General features: G+C 38.5%; 2 protein-coding genes and 2 long non-coding RNA genes across 8 annotated transcripts in view; 3 read left to right on the top strand and 1 right to left on the bottom strand.

Moving 5' to 3' along the window:
- Positions 1–977, top strand: part of LOC146463922 (uncharacterized) — a 34505-nt gene extending 33528 nt beyond the window's left edge. For all 5 annotated transcript variants that reach the window (XM_085083896.1, XM_085083892.1, XM_085083894.1 and 2 more), the window contains one exon: positions 212–977. The gene's annotated coding sequence lies outside the window, so the exon portion shown is untranslated. The remainder of the gene's footprint in view (positions 1–211) is intronic.
- A 4740-nt stretch (positions 978–5717) lies between these two features.
- On the top strand, positions 5718–7230 carry LOC146463923 (uncharacterized). The gene is made up of 2 exons (XR_014856781.1): positions 5718–6130; positions 6992–7230. It is a non-coding gene; the product is annotated as an uncharacterized LOC146463923 (long non-coding RNA).
- A 1401-nt stretch (positions 7231–8631) lies between these two features.
- On the bottom strand, positions 8632–11194 carry LOC146463924 (uncharacterized). Its single transcript, XR_014856779.1, has 2 exons — positions 10981–11194; positions 8632–8929 (listed from the first exon to the last, which is right to left on the bottom strand). It is a non-coding gene; the product is annotated as an uncharacterized LOC146463924 (long non-coding RNA).
- A 3744-nt stretch (positions 11195–14938) lies between these two features.
- Positions 14939–19003, top strand: LOC146463925 (protein fem-1 homolog B-like). The gene has a single exon (XM_085083912.1). The coding sequence runs from the start codon at positions 15754–15756 to the stop codon at positions 17923–17925; it is 2172 nt and encodes a 723-aa protein (XP_084940038.1). The 5' UTR covers positions 14939–15753; the 3' UTR covers positions 17926–19003.
- The last annotated feature ends 235 nt before the right edge of the window (positions 19004–19238 follow it).

Below are 19238 nucleotides of genomic sequence, written 5' to 3' on the forward strand. Positions count from 1 at the left end.
CAACTGGCAGGAGGCAAACCAGCTGGCTATTTGAACCCGGGACCTCCGGATTTTAATTATTTATTTATTTATTTATTTATTTATTTATTTATTTATTTATTTATTTATTTATTTATTTATTTATTTATTTAATTTTAAGTGTCCCTGTATCTCAACCCACCGATAGGAAAGTACTCTGGCTCTACTAACCAATCTTCTCTCTCAATTTCAGATCCCTTCAGAGCTTAAGTGACAAGAGACGAGTAAAGATCTAATCTAGACAAGTCTTTTGGAAGAGAAAAAATATTTATTGAAACTACGTTTCGCAAATATCGTGATCTGCTTGCCGCGAGAGACGTTTTACAGAGAGTGCATTTCACGAAGGTTTACAAAATTGTTGTATAGGAATTATGAGGACGTTAATCACCTATTTTTGCCTGTAAATATTTATACTTTTGATGTTCAAATGCTATGCTCGTTAATAGAAATTTTGGTATAATTGCCTTCTACCACGACGAGGTGGATCACAATGATTCGCCAGCTGAAGAACTTTCCGGTATATTTTTATAATTATAATCAAACTTTATTGAACTTAGGCAGATTTGAACTTTTGAACACGCATCTTCGTTCCAATTGTTGCGGAGATAAAACCGCCAACTTGGAGCCGATGCGTGCATGGATCCAGTTGTGTAACTTGATTGGCCAAAAACACGCATCTTCGTTCCGATTGGTGCGGAGATAAAACCGCCAACTTGGAGCCGATGCGCGCATGGATCCAGTTGTGTAACTTGATTGGCCAAAAACACGCATCTTCCTTCGGATTGGTCAAAGTTTCCTGCCAATCAAGCTGTAGAGAATAATAAACCCGCGGTAAAAACAAGCTTTCCTCGACAGTTATTAGATTATCCTTCAATGTGGTTGGCTTTCACAACCATACCTGTTGCGTTGGCAATATATAAATAAAATCATGTATGAAAATAAACAGTTTCCGAATTGAACGCCTGTTTCGCTTATGATATTAGCTGTGTATGAGATTTCGCTTCTATGAAGCGCAAGCAAATTTTTTCTCCAGTAACTGCTGATGACTTATATCTCTTTTCTTTTTTATTTTTTCATTTTTGTCAGGATTTCATTTTTCGGCTTTTTTTACTCGTTCGTTTGGAAAATAACTGCTGATCAGAAACTCTAGGGAGGGTTTTTTCATCGTTCAAGGGAGCCGAATTGTGATAGTGGGTATTCGTAAAGCGTAATAAATCAGAGCGTATTTGGAATTCTAACAGAAAGAACATTTGAAAGTTTCGGTTTTTGGTATGCTTACCGTTGTGATATCGGTAGCAGCTCTTTCGAGTCAGTCGAGCCTCCTTAGTAACGCGACGCGTTTGTGTGCTGGTCACGCAACGAGTCACGCGGGTAAGCAAGAAAGCTCTATTTCTTTGAAAAGGAATGTAATTAATTTCGCATTGTCATTAGCTACTTAAATGTTTCACGGTTATTCTTTGTATAGATAGCAGCAATAAAATTCAATTTGCCTCAGAAGTATGAAGGTGTTCTAATTCACAGTATAGATTGCTCAGAGGAATCTTCAAGAGCAGCCCAAACGCGCGAGTAAATATTAACTAAACATGCTCAAGAGTTCCCCTCGCTCGATCATTCGAATGCTCGTAGACTTAATCTTTTACACCATTCACTTTTAACGCTTCTAACAAAAAAAATCAGGTCGGTTAAAAATTCATGCTTTGAGTGTTGAGCAATTTGTCACACCTGCGATGTTCCCTATTATTTCAGTTACAATTAAACGGACCATATTTTTTCCTTTTTAAAAGCCTTTGTAAGAGAAAAAGGGATTCGGGCAGTTAAATTTAAAGTAGATTATTTAAAGTTTTTAGTAAAAGGAACCCCGTTTGAAATAATTAACAGTTAGATTATGAGCTCGAGATTTCTATCGCGTGCGCCCCCATCAGCTATCACGCATAGAAATCGAGAGCGAATAATCTAATTGTTTTAGTATAAATCTACTAGTCGTTTAAAACTAAACAAGTAAATTATCTATATCCTCGTCGCAGACACTTCAAAAATGCGACGAAGCGGCCGCCCTTTTGTTGAAAACCGCTACTCACTATCTATCGAAAGTCCTTAAATAACAAGGACTGGAACCGAGGTTTGTGAACCCGTGAGAATGGGCACCCCAACCATGTTTTCCCGAAAACTGCTGGGCTCTGAATTCTGGTTTAGGTCCTTGGTATCTAAGGTCTTCCCTATCTATCACAGAATAGATAACGAGTAGCGTAGCCAATCAGAGAACGGCATTCTTGATAGAACACTAGTAGATTTATACTAAAACATATAGAATGGTTTATTATCCAGTCAGTGACATACCCGAGTTCTTCCACTTTGGAGTCGAATGATCTTCCGATCACTACTTCGGGTGGCCTACCAGTAAGCTTCACTAAGGAGACTCGTCGTAGGAACTAAGGCCATTAATTAGGTTCATCTGTGTATTTCTAGGACTTGCATGTCGACGTAGCGTATGCACAATGAAATCAAAGTGATGGCATATTTTAAGCCTGGCAAATTGAGCAACAAAGAGAAAGAAAGAAAGTTCTTATTAATAATGTTTCCGTCGTCACGTAAAGCTTGGCGTTCAACCAATTACAGCCTTTGTTTGATATCTCTTAAAATTGCCTTGTCATAGTTTCCTACGGGATGTAGAAGATACGAAAAGAGCAAGCACTATAAAATTGAATCATTCGAAAAGAGTGGCTTTTAAAAATAAAGACAAAAGAATGCGGAAAAATCGCGTGGTGTCTCTCTGTGGGAAAAGAAATTCCTTAGCTCATAAACGGTGGGATTACAATCAAAGATACTTGTAAAAGAACAGATTTTAGTAAATGAATTATAGAAACTGCTTGACAATGATCGCCTCGCCACTATATTGATTTTGGCCCAAAACCAGACTGTGGGCACGATTCGTCGCAAACAATCCAACTCATATTCGCGTGAACTGATTCCATACATTGCACCTTTTTTCATGATAATTATGTTTAGCATATTCGCGTTTCTTATGTAAGAGTGGTTTCACTGGCGACGTGATTTTTTCTTTATCACCTGTGCGCACCAGAAAAAAAAAACAGTTTAATTAGAAATTACTTTAAATTAAAATCTAACGGAAGGTACGTGAGCAACCCACACTGTTATCTGTCCACATGTTGTACTTCAATGAACTCGATTTTGTGTCGAAGTTTCGTTCTTTTTGTACAAAGAAAAGACTCGATAACTACAGTAAACTGAAATTGATAATAATCCACGCTGTTCTAGGATTGCCATGAAGCTTAGTATTTAAAACGAAAAGCAGTTTGTCTCCGTTCTCTTCATTCTTTCTGCTATACTGTTTGTTATTTTACCCGAAACTCATATACGTTTCGTTGATTCAAGCAGCTTTTTGTCCCTCTGTAAGGGAAGGTTTGACTTATCGGATTTGACTGTACATACATCATGAAAAAAAAAATAAAACAAAAACAGGAATGCTCTTTAGCAGGAGACATCGGATTTCGAGCCTTGCCGCGGTGCTGTTTAGTTCCGTTTAAGATTTCCGACAGAATACAAGCACGCCAAGTTGAACAAATGTTTGCCAGTCTTCAAGGAAATTAAACGAAATTTCCGGTGAGGGGAATTTCAAGCAGCCTTCGTCATTACCTGCCGCAGCCCACCGTAATACTGTACTTAACTGTTTTTTTTCTTTCGTTTTTTTAGTGAAATTCGAATAAGAATAAGAATAACTTCAGTTAGTTGTAGGACTAACTAGCTGAGGCCAGAGCCTCGTTGGTAAAGCCGACATTAAATATAAAAACAATTGAAAATTTTGGTCTTTTCAGAGTAAAAAAAAAAAAATACGCGGTTTTTAGTAAGAAAGCTATTGAAATCATTCGAGTCGCTGCTAAACCTGAAAATAGTAGCTTAATAAAAGTAATAAATTCCGAGATTTCTTTATCAATTCCTTCCTTCTTTATTTTGCCATAAAACACAACAATGTAATAAAAAAGTAGCAATAAAGATATGACGAGAAGAGTTCAAGAAACCATCGGGCTTATACAAAGAGGTCACCTCGAAAACGCAATAAATACAAAATTGTACTGCGTCTGTGCGGCGTGAACAAATCAGAATTATTTCAATAATAAAAACGTGTTCATTCCTTTCTTGAAGGCAGGAAAGCTAGATGAACTTGTGATATGCTTGATTTAAGAACAGCGGGTAAGAATTGTAATATGGATAGCGTTTATTAACGGTTTTTCTTTTAAATTAGGCCATAAAATAATAAATAAACTTTGAAAAACTGAGGAAGCTAAACAATGGTCAATATCCGAGGTACTATTTTAGTTGGCAGGGAAAGTATTTTAATACATGCACGTACTGTGTGCGTAAAACTTTCCTATATCACAGAGCGTTGTCACCTTGCTTCACAAAAGTAATCATTCCATGCGGACTTTAAGAAATAGATCCTTTTAGGACCAGGATAAAGTAATGCAATTTGACATGCCGACCGATAACAATATATCTAACTGAGATCTTCACTGTTTCTGTTAAAAAAATGTAATGGATCTCACTGTTGATTTTAATCCACGGTGAACCTACTCTTTACTCTACAAAAGGAAAAAATAAAGCTTGTGGTCTTTATTATTTTTAATTAGATCGGTTTAGCTTCCTCGTCAAACTGAATAAACATTGAGATGTTCTCGCCATTCCGTGTAATGAACATCTCATAAATTCGTTTTCAACCGGCGGCATCCGAAAACGTTACCAACATTTTCCAAATCTCGGTAAAAATTCTTGAATCCAACAAACTGCTAAAAAGGTCAGTGGAAAATCAGGCAAATCTCAACTGGTGTCCACTAAACACGCCTTCATTTTCCATGGTAATTAATGTACAATTAAATACCTTTATTACTTTGACAACTACGATCGAAGTCTTTTTTTTTTTTTTTTATCTTTAATAAAATCTAAATGAAGGACATTTCTTTGTTTTCGGCTCAAAAGGTTTTTTTTTTTTTTTTTCGATTTGAAAGTGATGGTTTTGTTTATTTTCCTCTGACGCTTTACGGTTGTCGATTGCTTTGAGCTTATCGAATGTGATAAAGAAGGTGAAATCTTATTGAATGATGCTGTGCGTGATTTTGCTGAAGGCGTCAGTTCTATGGGCGCCACTCAATAAGTAAAGATGTCATGATCTAATGGAATACCTTTCTAATGATATGATCTCAATTATGTAGGATTTAGACAACTGTAAAAGCTTTAGTTGTCAGAAACACGACGTTTCAAACAGAACGGAAAATTATCTTCAGTCTTATGTCTCCAAAACGACGATATTTACAATGACAGGTAAATCATGTATAAGAGGAAGATAGAAACAATATGCATCGCGTTCTGCAGACAAAACTTATAAAGTTTTCCATGTTATATTATTATTAAGAACAAATCGAGTTTTTCAGCCCAGTTGTTTTGAGCCTTTAATGGTCATAAGAAAAAGATTCAGACATTTTAATCTTTCCTCTGATCTTCCGCCAGTATTTGTGTTTGTTCTCACACCTAAGCAACTATCAAATCAGCTTTCACCGATTCAAAGCAATCAGAAATATAACTGCACACTTTACAGAAATCTCTCTATTGTTGGATTCGTATCACTTGAACCAATAACTTTTAACCAAACTTGAAATTTAATCTGAGGTTGACGGCTCCAAACAAGTTCCTCAAAGTCATTGTCATCAATGCGTGGCTTCACTGTCCGGAAATTTTGCTTGGTCATTCAACAGAAGTGTTTGCTTTCGCGCTGTCAAAACAGCATTTTATTTTCAATTACTATTTCATTAAACTTCAATTCCGGTGGCACGGAAATGACAAGGCATATCTTTTGTTCTTGAACGGGGATAAAACAGGACTCCTTCAGAATTTAGCATCTGCAGTTTAGCGTAGCCATTGAGAACGAGTCCACCACCAGTTCCATCAAGAAAAAACTGATCATCGATCTCCAAATATGAACTCCAAAGTTCTCCTCGTCCTTGCTATCTTAGTTCTCGCAGTTTCTTTTGTACCAGAAAGCGAAGCTTTCACAGCCGGAGGGGGTGGAAATATTCCGCGAGGAGCTAAACGTGAATATGAAGTAAGGTTTTCAATTAATTCTTTCATTTTGTCCTCAGGCAGAACTCCCCGACGTTGCCTATATCGAATAATTTAATACAAACTAATTTAAAGTTAATTAATACGCAAATGAAAAGGTCTGACGAAGCAAGAATTTTTCTATCCAACTGTGGCAAATTAAAACTTTCGATTTTTCAAAGATTGTGCGCTCAAGTTGTTGTCGCAGAAGCTCGTCCACGGGTGTCCACTGTCTTTACGAAAAAAGGGATCGTTTCACTAAATGAAAGTCAAGAAGAGAATTTAAGCCTTATGTTTCCATGCAAAATGGAGAAAAAAAGAAATTTTAACTTTTGGTTATCTTTTTAACAGTATTGGTAACACACAAAAAAGGTTTTTTTCAACTAATACTGATTGATATAAATATAAATATTGCTCCTTTTCCGTGCTAGTTATTGAGCCTTTTCACCAGCACTCGGCAAATCGCATTGATTTCTGGCTGTTAATGATACAGAGTTGAGGTCTCACTCACTCAAAAGCCTTCCTATTTATTAGGTCTTGGCTGTTGTGAACTTCGATAATCTTATTCTTGATGGTTTAATATTCTTTTAATGGTACGTTTTTCATCTTGTGAAATGCTATAGTTGAGGCATCCTTCAAATAGCTTCTATTCGTTAAAAACAGACGGCACAAGCTTAGTAACGTGAATGTACTTGTTATAAAGTGATATAGACTTCTACGTATATGTAAAGGTATATGAGTGGCAATTCCCGTTTTTCCTGTTTCAAACCACCTGTTCCAACGGGATTTCATTCAATATTACAACCGCCAGATGGCTAGATTTACTTCATGTAATAACTCACCAATTATCCCTTTCTTTTTCCAGCGCCAGGTAGCTGGACGGGAAATGTGTCGGGTAGCCAGGGAGCACTGCAAGCGGGACCTTTTTGTCAGAGACATGGAATGAAGCCTTTGACCTCGTGAAAAACTGATCTCACATCAATCTAGCACACAATGAAGGAGAGATATGTCTGGTGTTCGGCCGTTATTGTAATTCAAGCCTTTCTCGTGGAAAATTATGTACTGTACTAATTGATAAATAAAAACTTCAAGTGTAAATGAAAATATCACGACGTTAGTAGTATGAACTTGCTATTGAAAGCTAAGAGAATGAATACCTTCGGAAATGATTTTTGACTCAACACATAATAACATGCAACTACATAGCAATTTTTAAGAAAAGTTATTATCATTTCAAAAAAGGAGTTTTAAATGACTCCTCTTTCCAGGGTTTTACTTGGGGTATTGTAACTCCTCAACAAACCTCAAATATAAGAACTGATCAGAACTGGCAGAGGGCTAAATGTACTCCATGCAATAACTCACAATAAACTCCTCACGTGGAGCGCTGGTCTTGGGTTCAAATCCCGCCGAGGACAAAGATTTTATCTTCGACCTCGGCGAACCAAATTTGCCTCACATGGCAGCAGTTCCTAGGGATTTATAGGGAGGTGTGTGCTCACTTAAGCACTCCAAAAATAATTTCATTTCACTTGATTTATCTCCTGGCATTATTATCCTCAATGGAGTTAGTGGGGGATTTTTTAACCACTAATTTAATTAAATTCCGTATGTGTTATGTGTATGTTGTCGGGTGAAATTATGGGAAACTACGCAGCCGTTTTAGAACGGCTCACATGATTGGCTAAAAAACAATAGCGGAGTAACGAACAAAGAACAGAAACAATGGGCCCCAACCCTGAAACAACAGAGAGGCGTGATATACAAGTGTAGAGGTTCTGAAGATCTGTGCACGTGTGCTATCTAGAAACTATTCTCAAGGCATCGTGAAAAAAGGTGAACTAAGAAAGAAATAGATCAGACGAAGCGTTTTTCTTGTCAATAAAGTTAACAAACAATAAAATGCTGTGAAAACGGTGAAAACACGGGCGAGATGAACTTAGAAAAGGTTTCTATAACTGTTACAGTGAAATTAAGGTTCCCCACGCGTAAGAAGCCATTTTTGCAAGACAGGCTGAAATGATTCTTCCCGTGCCTTAGGACAAATTTGATTTGGGTGTATCCCTTTTAATAATTCTATTTTATTTAAAAAAACTCCAGCTTTTATTACTCTTTAGGTCTAATTATTAATTATCATGCAGTCCCTACACACTGTATGCACAAGACAAATAACTAATCTTTGTATGAATAATTCATGTCTCATTTCTGTGACTAGGCAGTTTACGGGTATATTCAAAATTCCACATCTCCGCAACCGAACCTCCAAACCTCCTCCCCCCCCTTTTTCGGCTCAATCCCCCGGTTGTATCGTCTGTGAACAATGATGAATAAATATTCACCATTGAAACCCAGCATTGAAACGTGTGGATGGGAGAGGAGCGAAGGCACGGTAAAATGTGTCATCCTTCCCAAGAGAATTGACGAGGATGGTAGACAACCAAGAAAATTTCTAAAGGACTTCCTTGTCTTGGTAACTTAAGCCGGGTGAAGCTCAACCCAAGAAGTAAGCAGAAATGTTTTCGCGATAAGTTTATTTTTGTTCATGTTCGTTGACAGCAACAAAGATCAAAATTAAGTCGTTAATAATACATTCATTTATAATTGTATTTCTATTGTAAATTGTAACGGATGGTCCACGATGAAAGAAGGCTGTCTATCTCCATACATGAAGGTGTTTTCAATTATTTTAAGTCATTAATTGTGTTTCATGAAGACCAAAAGCTCATTCCTTGTTTTTGAGAGAAAATTCTCGCTTGCAATAATCTCTGGCTGTAGCACACATGGCCCTCACGGCTAGCTGGTGCTGAAATGAAAAAAGAGACGATTAATGAGTTGTTACATAAAGGACACCTTGTCTGTCAAAGCCGTGCGACGTACTTACAAAGTGTACGTGCTCACAAAGAAATTGTTGTGCCACCATTTGTACGAATAACACTGAGATTATTAACTCCAGATAAAAGTGAATGAAAACACCCGTAAAATTAAAGACAAGCTGTCTGTTATGAGAAACACGCGCCCAGAATGAGGGTTTATATAATTAAAAAAGTTTCATTTCCATTGAGCTGTATACCAATCACTTTTGAATTTACATTGTCTAATTTTATTTTGACTTTGTCTACCGCTGTGTCGGCATGATAGAAATTAAAAACATGCGTCAGTTTGCAGTTCTTTATAAAATATCTGCCATAATTGTACTGTCCGTTGATTAGTTGTTCCATCGACGTTCAGTAGCTTTAATAACTGCAAGATCACGGTTGATGTCCTGGCTATAGTTCCGTTAATTTCTCATTTACCATGCCCATTATACTACCAAGTCAAGCATCTACTATGCCAAATTTATCAGACGTCTAACTTGAAACGTTTGGTCAAGAGAGTCCCAGTTTCCAGCAAGATCACCCTGTAGGTTAAAAATTCTCCCGGGAAACTCTGGGATACCCCAACCATAAAAATTGAAATTTTTGTCTTCCATTTATTATAATAATGTAGAATGAAACCTTGTCACATCCGTTAATTTCTCTGGAGGAGAGCACGTTTTTTCGATGACAAATTTCAACATGGCCCGGGTGTTAACGAAAGCGAATCTCCTAATTCCTTCAAGGTCTTTAGTTTTTTTTTTTCCAAAACCTGCAAAGCACGCTTATCCGTGGGGTTTTCAGCTGTGGTTTTTTCGCTTCCTGTCCTCGCAAAACGTGGAACGAGAGCGAAAAATGGCCCCTCTCTCCTTCTTCCCTCATTTTTCAATACAACTTTTGTGCAGCTGAAAATCCCACGGAAACTCTTGCTAAGCAAGGCTTTTTCTTTCCCGACCCTTAGCCTGAATGTAAAAGACACTCGTCTGATAACTTGCAACCTTGTTAGCTAGAATCGCCAAGGGGAGGAGGGTACTCCCATATACGTGCTATATACGTATGTGCCGCTGTGAAGGGTATGGTTTCCAGCGAGTTTACTCGAGAATAGGGTATAGAAATCAGAGACTTTTGGTCTAGAATAGGATATCATTTTCTACGAAACTAATCAGTTGCTTGATAAATTTAGTCTGAGAAAGTTTCTCGGTAAATGAAATTTAAAAATCGGTACGGCAGGCAGTGCGACAACTTTACGCAATAGCGAACGAGTTTCAGGAAATAGCAAGTCTGGAAATAGGTCTAGGATAGGGTAGGGATTCTTGGTGTTTACTCTAGAATAATGTTGAGTAGTATAGGTTAAGGTTTTCAGAGTCCCAGCGGCACACCCTCAGCTAAAAATTATGGGAGTACTCTCCCCCGGGTTAGAATCAAAGGCAGTTAATTTAGTACAATAGTTATTATTTAACTTTCGTTCACTCGAACAATTTTCTTCTCATCCTTCTTATTCTTCTTATTCTTCTTCTTATTATTATTATTTTGTTCTTATCAGCTGAGTTGTATTGTGATTTCTACTGTCAAGCATCTTGCTTAAATTATGTATATGCTGTGTTCAAAATTGATTACGCAGATCATGATCTACAAGTTGTTGTTTGGCATCAGTTAAAAGCGTTAACATGAATGGAATTGAAAGCAGCCGATATGAAAGACAAACGAAACAAATCTTTTGAATTGCATTTATTTTCAGTATTTTTACAACGCACATTAAAGCAAAATACAACTATTTAAATAGGATTACAAAAACCAAGAAAATTAACTTTGTGGTAGGGAAAACATAAAATGAAGCATTAAAAGCAAGGAACGTATGTCACTCTCCCTTCGTTCAACGAGTTGACAATGAGCAGTATATAATAAAACGAACTCTCGATAAATATAATGAGAGAAATGTTTAAGCAACAAGTAACTCGCGAGAACTGAGGATAAGGGACACGCAAGAGATTTGCAAACTTACTTGAAATTCACGCTTGGCTCCTCGAGGAATGTTGCCTCCTCCCCCGGCGGTGAAAGCCTCACTTTCTGGTACAAAAGAAACTGCCAGAAGCAAAACAGCAAAGACGAGAAGAACGTTAGACTTCATTTTATGTTCGATTGCTTCTCTTACAGGACTTAATTGGATTGTTTCTCCGCTATGGCCGAGCTTCGCTGGGAGATCAGCTAAATTCTGAAGGTGCTTTACTTTATACACGTGCAGGAAACGCACGACATGCTTTTGTCATTTCCGTGCCACCGGAATTGAAGTTTAATGAAGTTGTAATTAAAAAATAAAATGTTGTTTTGACAGTTCAAACTCAAATACTTGTCTTAAATCACAGAGCAAAATTTCCGGTCTGTTGTGAAAGGAAAACGAAAGCCGCCCACAGACAACATGAGGGCCTTATTTGACAAAGTTCCCTTACTCTTGACACTTTCAAGTGTTTAGAGGTGAAAATAAGCAAAAGGTAAACAGAAGATTAATGGAAAGATTACTAAAAAAATGTCATCTTTAACAGTTGGTGCTAGTACAAAGAATGACATAGGAGAAAATAGGAGGAATTTTTGAGTTGCAGTTTGTAGAACAATGTTATCCGAGAAATGCTTTAGGGAAAAATTATTCACTTTTAAAACTTATTTGGCTTTAAAACTGGATTTTCGAGGTTAAAATCTTTTAAAATGAACTATGTTTGGAGTAGTTTGAGCACCCTTCATCAGGTTCCATTGTCAGTCAACCAGATCAAACCACTCGAAAAGTAGTTCATTTTGACGATTTTAACCTTGAAAAATCCAGATTTAAAGGTAACTCATTTTAAAAGTTTAGATCACGAGAGGTGAAAGCTTCAGAAATACTATTAAAAATTCTTCAGCTTTGTATTCCGTTTTTCAATTATTAAAATGGGACATATCTGTACTCTTTAAATTAATTAAATCTTCGAAAAGTCAATTCTATTACTAAAAGTGTTGTTTCGGGTCAATTGACCGAAGATCGGTTTTCCTTTCTGCTAGGTCAGTCTGGCGAGATAATTCAAGCTTAAAATAGTAGTAATAAAAGAAAGCTTTCATAGAATCCCATCACTTATGACAATTTCTTTGTTTCGCCCAAATATCAATATTGAGTTGTAAATGTACGTTCGTGCAAAAACACCTACAGAATCCTTCAATAAGGCTGACTCGCTTCCTTTGTTAGATAAGCGCAAGCAATCAGCAACCGTAATCGTGGCAAAAGAGCGTACACAAACCCGCAATGGTGTAACAAAGAACCCATTGAATCCTTAAACAAAGAAATGTCTTTCTTTAATATGAGTTTCAGTTGTCTAATAGATTTTAGTCATTACTAATGAGATAGCTGGATTGTTCGGTATCTCGAATGTCGCCCTGATCTTTTCTGGCAGTTTATCGAGGATGATTGCTCCTAACAATGGCTAAACGACCATGGCAGCGATAAAATTGAGTCAAAGATTTATGCTACTTTTCTTTATTTTACTTGAAAAGTTGGTCTGGGCTAAGAGTGTCATACAGAGTCATTACTTTTTTTTTATTTAGCTTAGAAGTTAATTGGAAACCCCAGTAAACTTAGGTTTCTCAAGATTTTGTTTTGTTTCTCTCTTTTTTTCTCGCTCTCTTTCCAATAAAAGTTATATGCAGATCTCTTTGTCGTAAAAGAACCCTCCCTTTTCAATTAAAGTTTTATTCAGATATCCTTGTTGTAAAAGAACCAGCGTTCTTTCTTTAAGTTTATGTGCTGATTCCAGGCTGATTAATAAACGCGGTGCTAAGGAATTGTTCAAGTTATGATAATATACTATAAAAGAAAATCGTGTTTTACCTGATTTCTTTCGTTTATTTAATTGTTCAGTCAGCACAAAGCTGAAACAACCAAGGTTTCTACGGTCTTCAGGGTTTTGCTTACTCCGCAAACTTGACTTGTTCCCTGCTACTCCCAGTGGACCATAGGTCCATGGAAAGTGTAGCCCGCAATCTCGATCTGTTTTGGGCTAGCAGTTTCAAGCTCCCTCCAGGTATAGCCTGCCTTGCCCACCTCCTCGTCTACTGTTCTCCTCCAGCTGTTCCTGGGACGACCTCGACTTCTCTTTTCCCTGTGGGTTCCATCTCCGTAAAACGGAATATATAAAGATCACCTGCGCAGGAATAACAAAAACATTTTTAATTCGATTACAACGAAAGGAACCTCGTTTTATTGCTTAAGGCCTAACACACAATACAACATTGCGCGCGTAATATTGCATGCAACAATTCAGTTGCACCGTTTGTCCGCCCAGTACCCTATTCCGGCATACAATAGTTCGCAAATTCCCTCCCGTTCGCAAAGCTCCTCCCGTCCCAAATTCAAATAAAAAGGATGTACTTGGAACTGCAGGGGTAACATGCAAGTGACCTGCAAAAATAGAATCGCGAGGTAGAATAAAAAAATGCTGAGAATTGTGAAGGATGATTTGTTTGAGTCCGTGACGTATTATTCTGGCATTTAGAAAGGCATGCAAGCCCCCTCAGGAGAGATTTAATAAGATGTTTTTCCAAAAAGCGGAACTTACTCAACTAGGAACAACGACGACAACAAAATTAATTAAGCAAATAAATTAAAACAAAAATACTTCCACCTGCAAGTAGCTAACAACCGGTAATCGAGGGGGTGGGGGGGGGGGGGGGTGAGTAGAAGAAGAAGAAAAAAAGAAATTACAAATATCATACCAAATAAAATTGTAACTTAATTGCAACACCAGCTGTACTAAGTAACTAAACGTAACCCTAATATTAAGGATTATGAAAGAAATATGAAATGGGAAATATAACTGACATTGTAAATACTAGAAAATTAAAGGAGATAGAACATCTCGAATTTGTTGTGCCGGTTTTAATTTAACCACTGAATAAGCTAATTAAACATACGAACCTTGTTTTTATTCTATACTCAGCTCAGAATCCTTTTATTTAGTGAATTAGTTCAGACTGAAAGAGGAACATTAGAAACCAAGATTGTGAGACATTCAGTGGCCGGCGACTGATCAATAGACCAAGAAAAGGTGACTCAGGTGACCTCAATGAGCTGATGAAGAGTGTGGCCGCATGGAGTCAGATCAACTCGGCACTGATACTTTCTTTCATTAAATTCTGTTTCACTGTACACTAATCACTTATTTCGTACAGGAGGACAAGGCCCGTCCCGAAACGATTCTTTGAAATAAATCAAGAAATAAATAAAGTTAAAAGAAACGAAATACAATATGAAATAAACATAAAAACCGAAAACAAACTACCGATAGAAACAACAAACGTATCTTATAGGCAGCTTATAGGTGATTTAACTTAAAACGACAGCGAGACGACGAGGGAACACCACCGGCACTGTAACAAGTCCTATAGTAAGCAATAACAGACGAGGCAAAAAATTCTTACATAGCTCTCCGGTTAGCCTAATTGAGCTTAGGCAGCTTTCAGTTAGCCTTTTATATATTTGCAATTTAGGATATCTACGAGAATGGCAATATTTGGCAGGCAATCGTGGGTAGTCTAGTAGTCTAGTAGCTTGGGAATCCGACGACTCGAATTCGACTCTTTTTGGGGTCATCTCTTAACTAACTTTAAAAAAAAAGTAGAAAAAAGTTGGCTAGATGTGATTGATAGTATCCGCAATCTTGAAGTGGGCGTGAAAAAAAAGAAAAACCGATCTGTGTTCCTTTAGGCCCGTCCTAAACTCCATTTCGATGACGAGTTAAAAGAACGTCAGTTCGAGGGAATCCAAAACGTCAGCTTTGGATTATTTGCCTGTTGTTCTTAACACCCATTACTCTAAAAGGTATCGCTCTGACAAATGAATGGATAACGCTTGAAACGTCAGTATTTGGATCTCTTTAATTACTGTAGCAAAATATCCTTGTCAACTCCGCGGTTGGATAAAACCAAGCATTCGTCTACAGTCCCCACCGACGAAGCAACGCAGTTTCTTTAGACCCCCCTTAGTCATTTACAGTAAAACCGATTCCACTCCAGCGCATTTGAGTCTTTTCAAAAGAAGAGATCAATCTGAATTATCCCTGAGAGTTGTCTTTCTAGAATCGAAACAAAGTTACTCACAGCAAACTTCGGAGTTTACCTGAGTCTCACCTTCACTATTCTCTGTTCTGGTAACGGCGATTCGATTCCCGGAAGCGGAAGGAAATGATGTGGATTCCACGAATTAATTTTGTTTGAGTAGTGCTTGAGCCACGCTGAGGTTAGGTTTTTAAATGTGTTTTTGCCATTAATTCTTCCACTCCAGAACGGATTTGATGGAGAAACTTTATCGAGGCCTCTGTGAACGAGGATTAGTGCTTGCTCAACAACGGACAGAGGTTGAGAGCCATTGCACGCATGAACGCTCTCAGAGGCTGACTTACCCATTGTTCAACTGCCAATCAGATCATAAGTTATTTTTCCCGAGGACAATCAGTTCTGCGAAAGATTGCCCCAAGTTCAATTTTAGAATGGTATCACGTACTATTTAGTCGTTAAGACCCGAAGATAGTTGCTGCTAAAAATTACCTTGTTCGCAGGTTAGAGCTAACATTTTTAACTTTTACCTCAACTTACCTTACCTTATTAATCCATCTGGAGTGCTATCTCGAAAAGATAGAAATCTTGAGCCACATCAACGGGCACTAACCACAACGCGGACTGGATCATCATCATGAGTGGCAGAGAAAACAAAGCACGATCGATTTGCGTAGGGTGAGAAAAATTGCCGCACATTAGTATGGCACATTACAACTCCCATGACGCGTCCCGTGACGACTCAGCAAGAGCGAAGATCTACAAAGCTGTTAAGTATGGGGATCCTGCTTTGCTCCGTCGAACTCTTTTCAACATGGAGCCCAGGGAGAGAGCTTCCGCCTTAGCAACACAAACTCTTTATGCTAGGGGTCGCTTGGGTCAGGTGTGCAATATCATATGCACCCCGCTTGTAGCTGCTGCCGAGTACGGCCATCTCCTTTGCGTAAAATTGCTTTTATATTTCTACGCAGATGTTGAAGGTAATAACACATTTTGGACTCCGCTGTTTGCTGCCGTTGCTGGTGGATATTTGGATATTATGAATTGTTTGGTCGAAAATGGAGCCGATGTGAACGCACGCACATACGATAACTGTACCCCTCTGATTAGAGCTAGTGCACTTGGCGATATAGATGTAGTAACCTTCCTTGTGGAACACGGAGCTAACGTAAATCTTCAAGACAAAGATGGGGAGACAGCTCTTCATTATGCTATTCGCCATCGCCGTAACTCGTACACTGATGTTTTGAGTTGTCTGATTAAACATGGCGCCGATGTTAACGAACGTTCCAATGACTACCTGACTCCTCTTATGTTAGCAAGCAAGTATGAGGAAATGAATGCAGCAACCCTTCTTGTCGAACACGGAGCTGACATAAATCTTCAAGACAGAAATGGTGAAACAGCTCTTTTCTTTGGTATTGATGAATCTGTCTACCGCGTGAAGGATGTTTTGAAATATTTGGTTGAAAATGGAGCCGATGTTAACTCACGCACGGCTGAGAACAGCACACCTCTGATGATAGCAAGCTTAAATAGTAGTTATGCTGCAATGGAGTTTCTTGTCGAAAACGGAGCAAGTCTTGATCTTCAGGACAAAAATGGTGATACAGCTCTCCATTATGCTGTTCGTGGTAATGATATCAGAGCCATTAACACACTTGGGGCTCTTGACGCTCCTAAGTTATTGAACAAAAATGGGTTAACACCTCTTCTTTATGCCAGTAACGCTCTCATGATTTCAATTGTAGAGGAGTTTGCAGGCCTAGGTTTGGACGAAGAAGAAATTGATGCCCTAGAACTACTCGGTGCCTCTCTTGCTACTCAGCATTTCATTGATGTTCGCGGCCGCCACACTGAGAAAACGTTTGGGTACATGAAGCGTGGTTTGAAAGAAAGGTTTAATGACCCTTCCGATCCTATCATAAAAAAGCCGATGGAGCCTGCTGAAGCTTATCAGAATCGGAAAGAGTGCCAAACTCTTGAAGAACTTGCCCAGATAGAAGGCGATGTTGAAGCAATCCTTATGGAGAGTCTTATCATTCGAGAGAGAATTCTTGGAGCCGACAACGTAGAACTTCTTGGCCCAATTCAAGAACTTGCTGATTGGCATAAGCGTTGTTGGAACTTTGATATTTGCATGGGATTGCAAAGTCATGCAATGAAGATAGCTCAGCAACGTGATCATTCAATTGAATCGCAATTACATAGTTTCATTAGCGTGATTTATCAAATGGTTCACAACAACTACAATCCGAAACGAAAGATAATACTAAAGGTGCTTGAGCAAACCGCTCTGGAGTACGAGAAACAAACGGAAAAGATGACCAAGGATCTTGAAGGTGAGCCACCCTCTGATAATATGAAACAATTCTTAGATGGAGTGAAGAAACAGGATTTGGATAAACTGTTGGATTCTTTATTGAGACTTCTGCAAATCTTCGTTAAAGTCGAACTTTGTGGAGAGGAAAAAGAACTAAATGTTCCTGAGTTGCTTCAAAAGCCTCGTTTCATAAATCCTCACGATAGTTGTGGAAATACTTTGTTACACCTGTCAGTTCAAAACGACCGAAGTAACTTGACCTTCTACTACCCTCCCCCTCCATTTGAATTTCCATGTGCTAAGACCATTCAGCTCCTTTTAAACGTGGGCATTAATGTCGATGCCATCAACAGCAATGGGGATACTCCTCTCCATATAGCTGTAGCTTTTACATCGTCCGACAAGAGCCATCTTTTGACGGACATGTTGAAGGTTTTGTTGGATGGTGGTGCGCGTGATGATTTTGTTAACAATGACGGTAAGACAGCCATGGACGTGGCCCGAACGGAAGAGGCTCGCAGGATTCTTGCCGCCGTGAAGAAGCTACAGTAAAATAACTGACGAGGTGAAGAGGAAAAGGAGAGGATAAACTTCACCAAAAATCTCACTGCTGGGAATGGAAAGAAAAGCCTAACATTGAGTGTGAGATCCCGAGATATAATATTGAACTAGGAAGTAAAGTAAGAAGTAACAGCAACCGTGTGGACGAAAATCTGTTGGTATACGTTGGATCAATATAGATCTGATAGGCTAAAATATAATAAAGAGAAAGGAAGCTACGCACTGTGTCTCCGGCATTGCTTCTTTTCTTTAGAAAGTGAAGCCCGTTCATAATGGAAAATAAATTGATTCCTGTAAGGGTTCCGGTGAACTTACAGGCAATTAAATACTTCCACCCGCAAGTAGTTAACTAACCGAGGCGAGGGAATTAAGACGAAAAATAGAAATTACATATATCATACAAGATTTACACTTCAGTAATTACAACACTAGCTGTAATAAGTAGGATGAATTTAATATTTAGGATTATGGGAAAAGGGTTAAGAAGAAAGAAAAGATACTAAAACCTAGAGCTATTAGATCACATTGATAATTTAAGTGTGACGTCGAATGACAGTCCATTGTTTCTGTTGTTTGTTCATTGCTTCGCTATTGTTTCTCAACCAACCCCGTGAGCCATTCCAAGGCCTGCGCGGTGCTGTCATGTCCCGCGCGGGAAAAAGACAGTAGCTGTCCAGACGAGGTTTTACACTGAATCCCTCACAAAAAAACGATGGGAGCTACAGTACTAGGGGACCAATAAAAAAAGAGGTCTGGAAGAGGTACTGTACAATCGTTACCTCTAGGGTTGCTTACCGGGATGAAAATTGTGGTGAACAAACTTATGGTGCTGAAATGGTCAGTCGTCATGAATTATGGCTTCTTTCGCATGACATTAGACTCCGGGTCAGATCAGATGGCCAGCTGATTCTTTCCCGAAACAGATAAGTTTCTTAGTACTGGAAGGATAAGTAGTCACGTAATGTGCCTATTTTATCAAGTAGAGATTGGATAGATAATGGGTTAGTTTCTGAAGGAACTATGGTGTTGCGTCGGTTGGGAATGTTTGGTTTTAACACCTGAGTTGATATTAAAGCAGTCACCAATACGGTCACTGACCATCTCAGCCGCTGGCATTTGTCTCCTGTCCGCCAACTGCATGCATCAAGCACGGTTTTTCGAGCTCATGGCGGGAGCAGACGCCTGCCACGTGTGCTGCCCCTCTCAGCTGTTCTAGTTCCAAGTCAACTTCTAATTTCGTTTGCTTTTTCTCCTCTCGCTATCCTCAAGATAACACCCACGGTCATTAATGCCCCCACCAGTCT

The sequence above is a fragment of the Pavona decussata genome, unplaced genomic scaffold (assembly GCF_977016875.1).
Source record: "Pavona decussata unplaced genomic scaffold, jaPavDecu1.1 SCAFFOLD_174, whole genome shotgun sequence".
NCBI classification, from domain to species: Eukaryota; Metazoa; Cnidaria; class Anthozoa; order Scleractinia; family Agariciidae; genus Pavona; species Pavona decussata.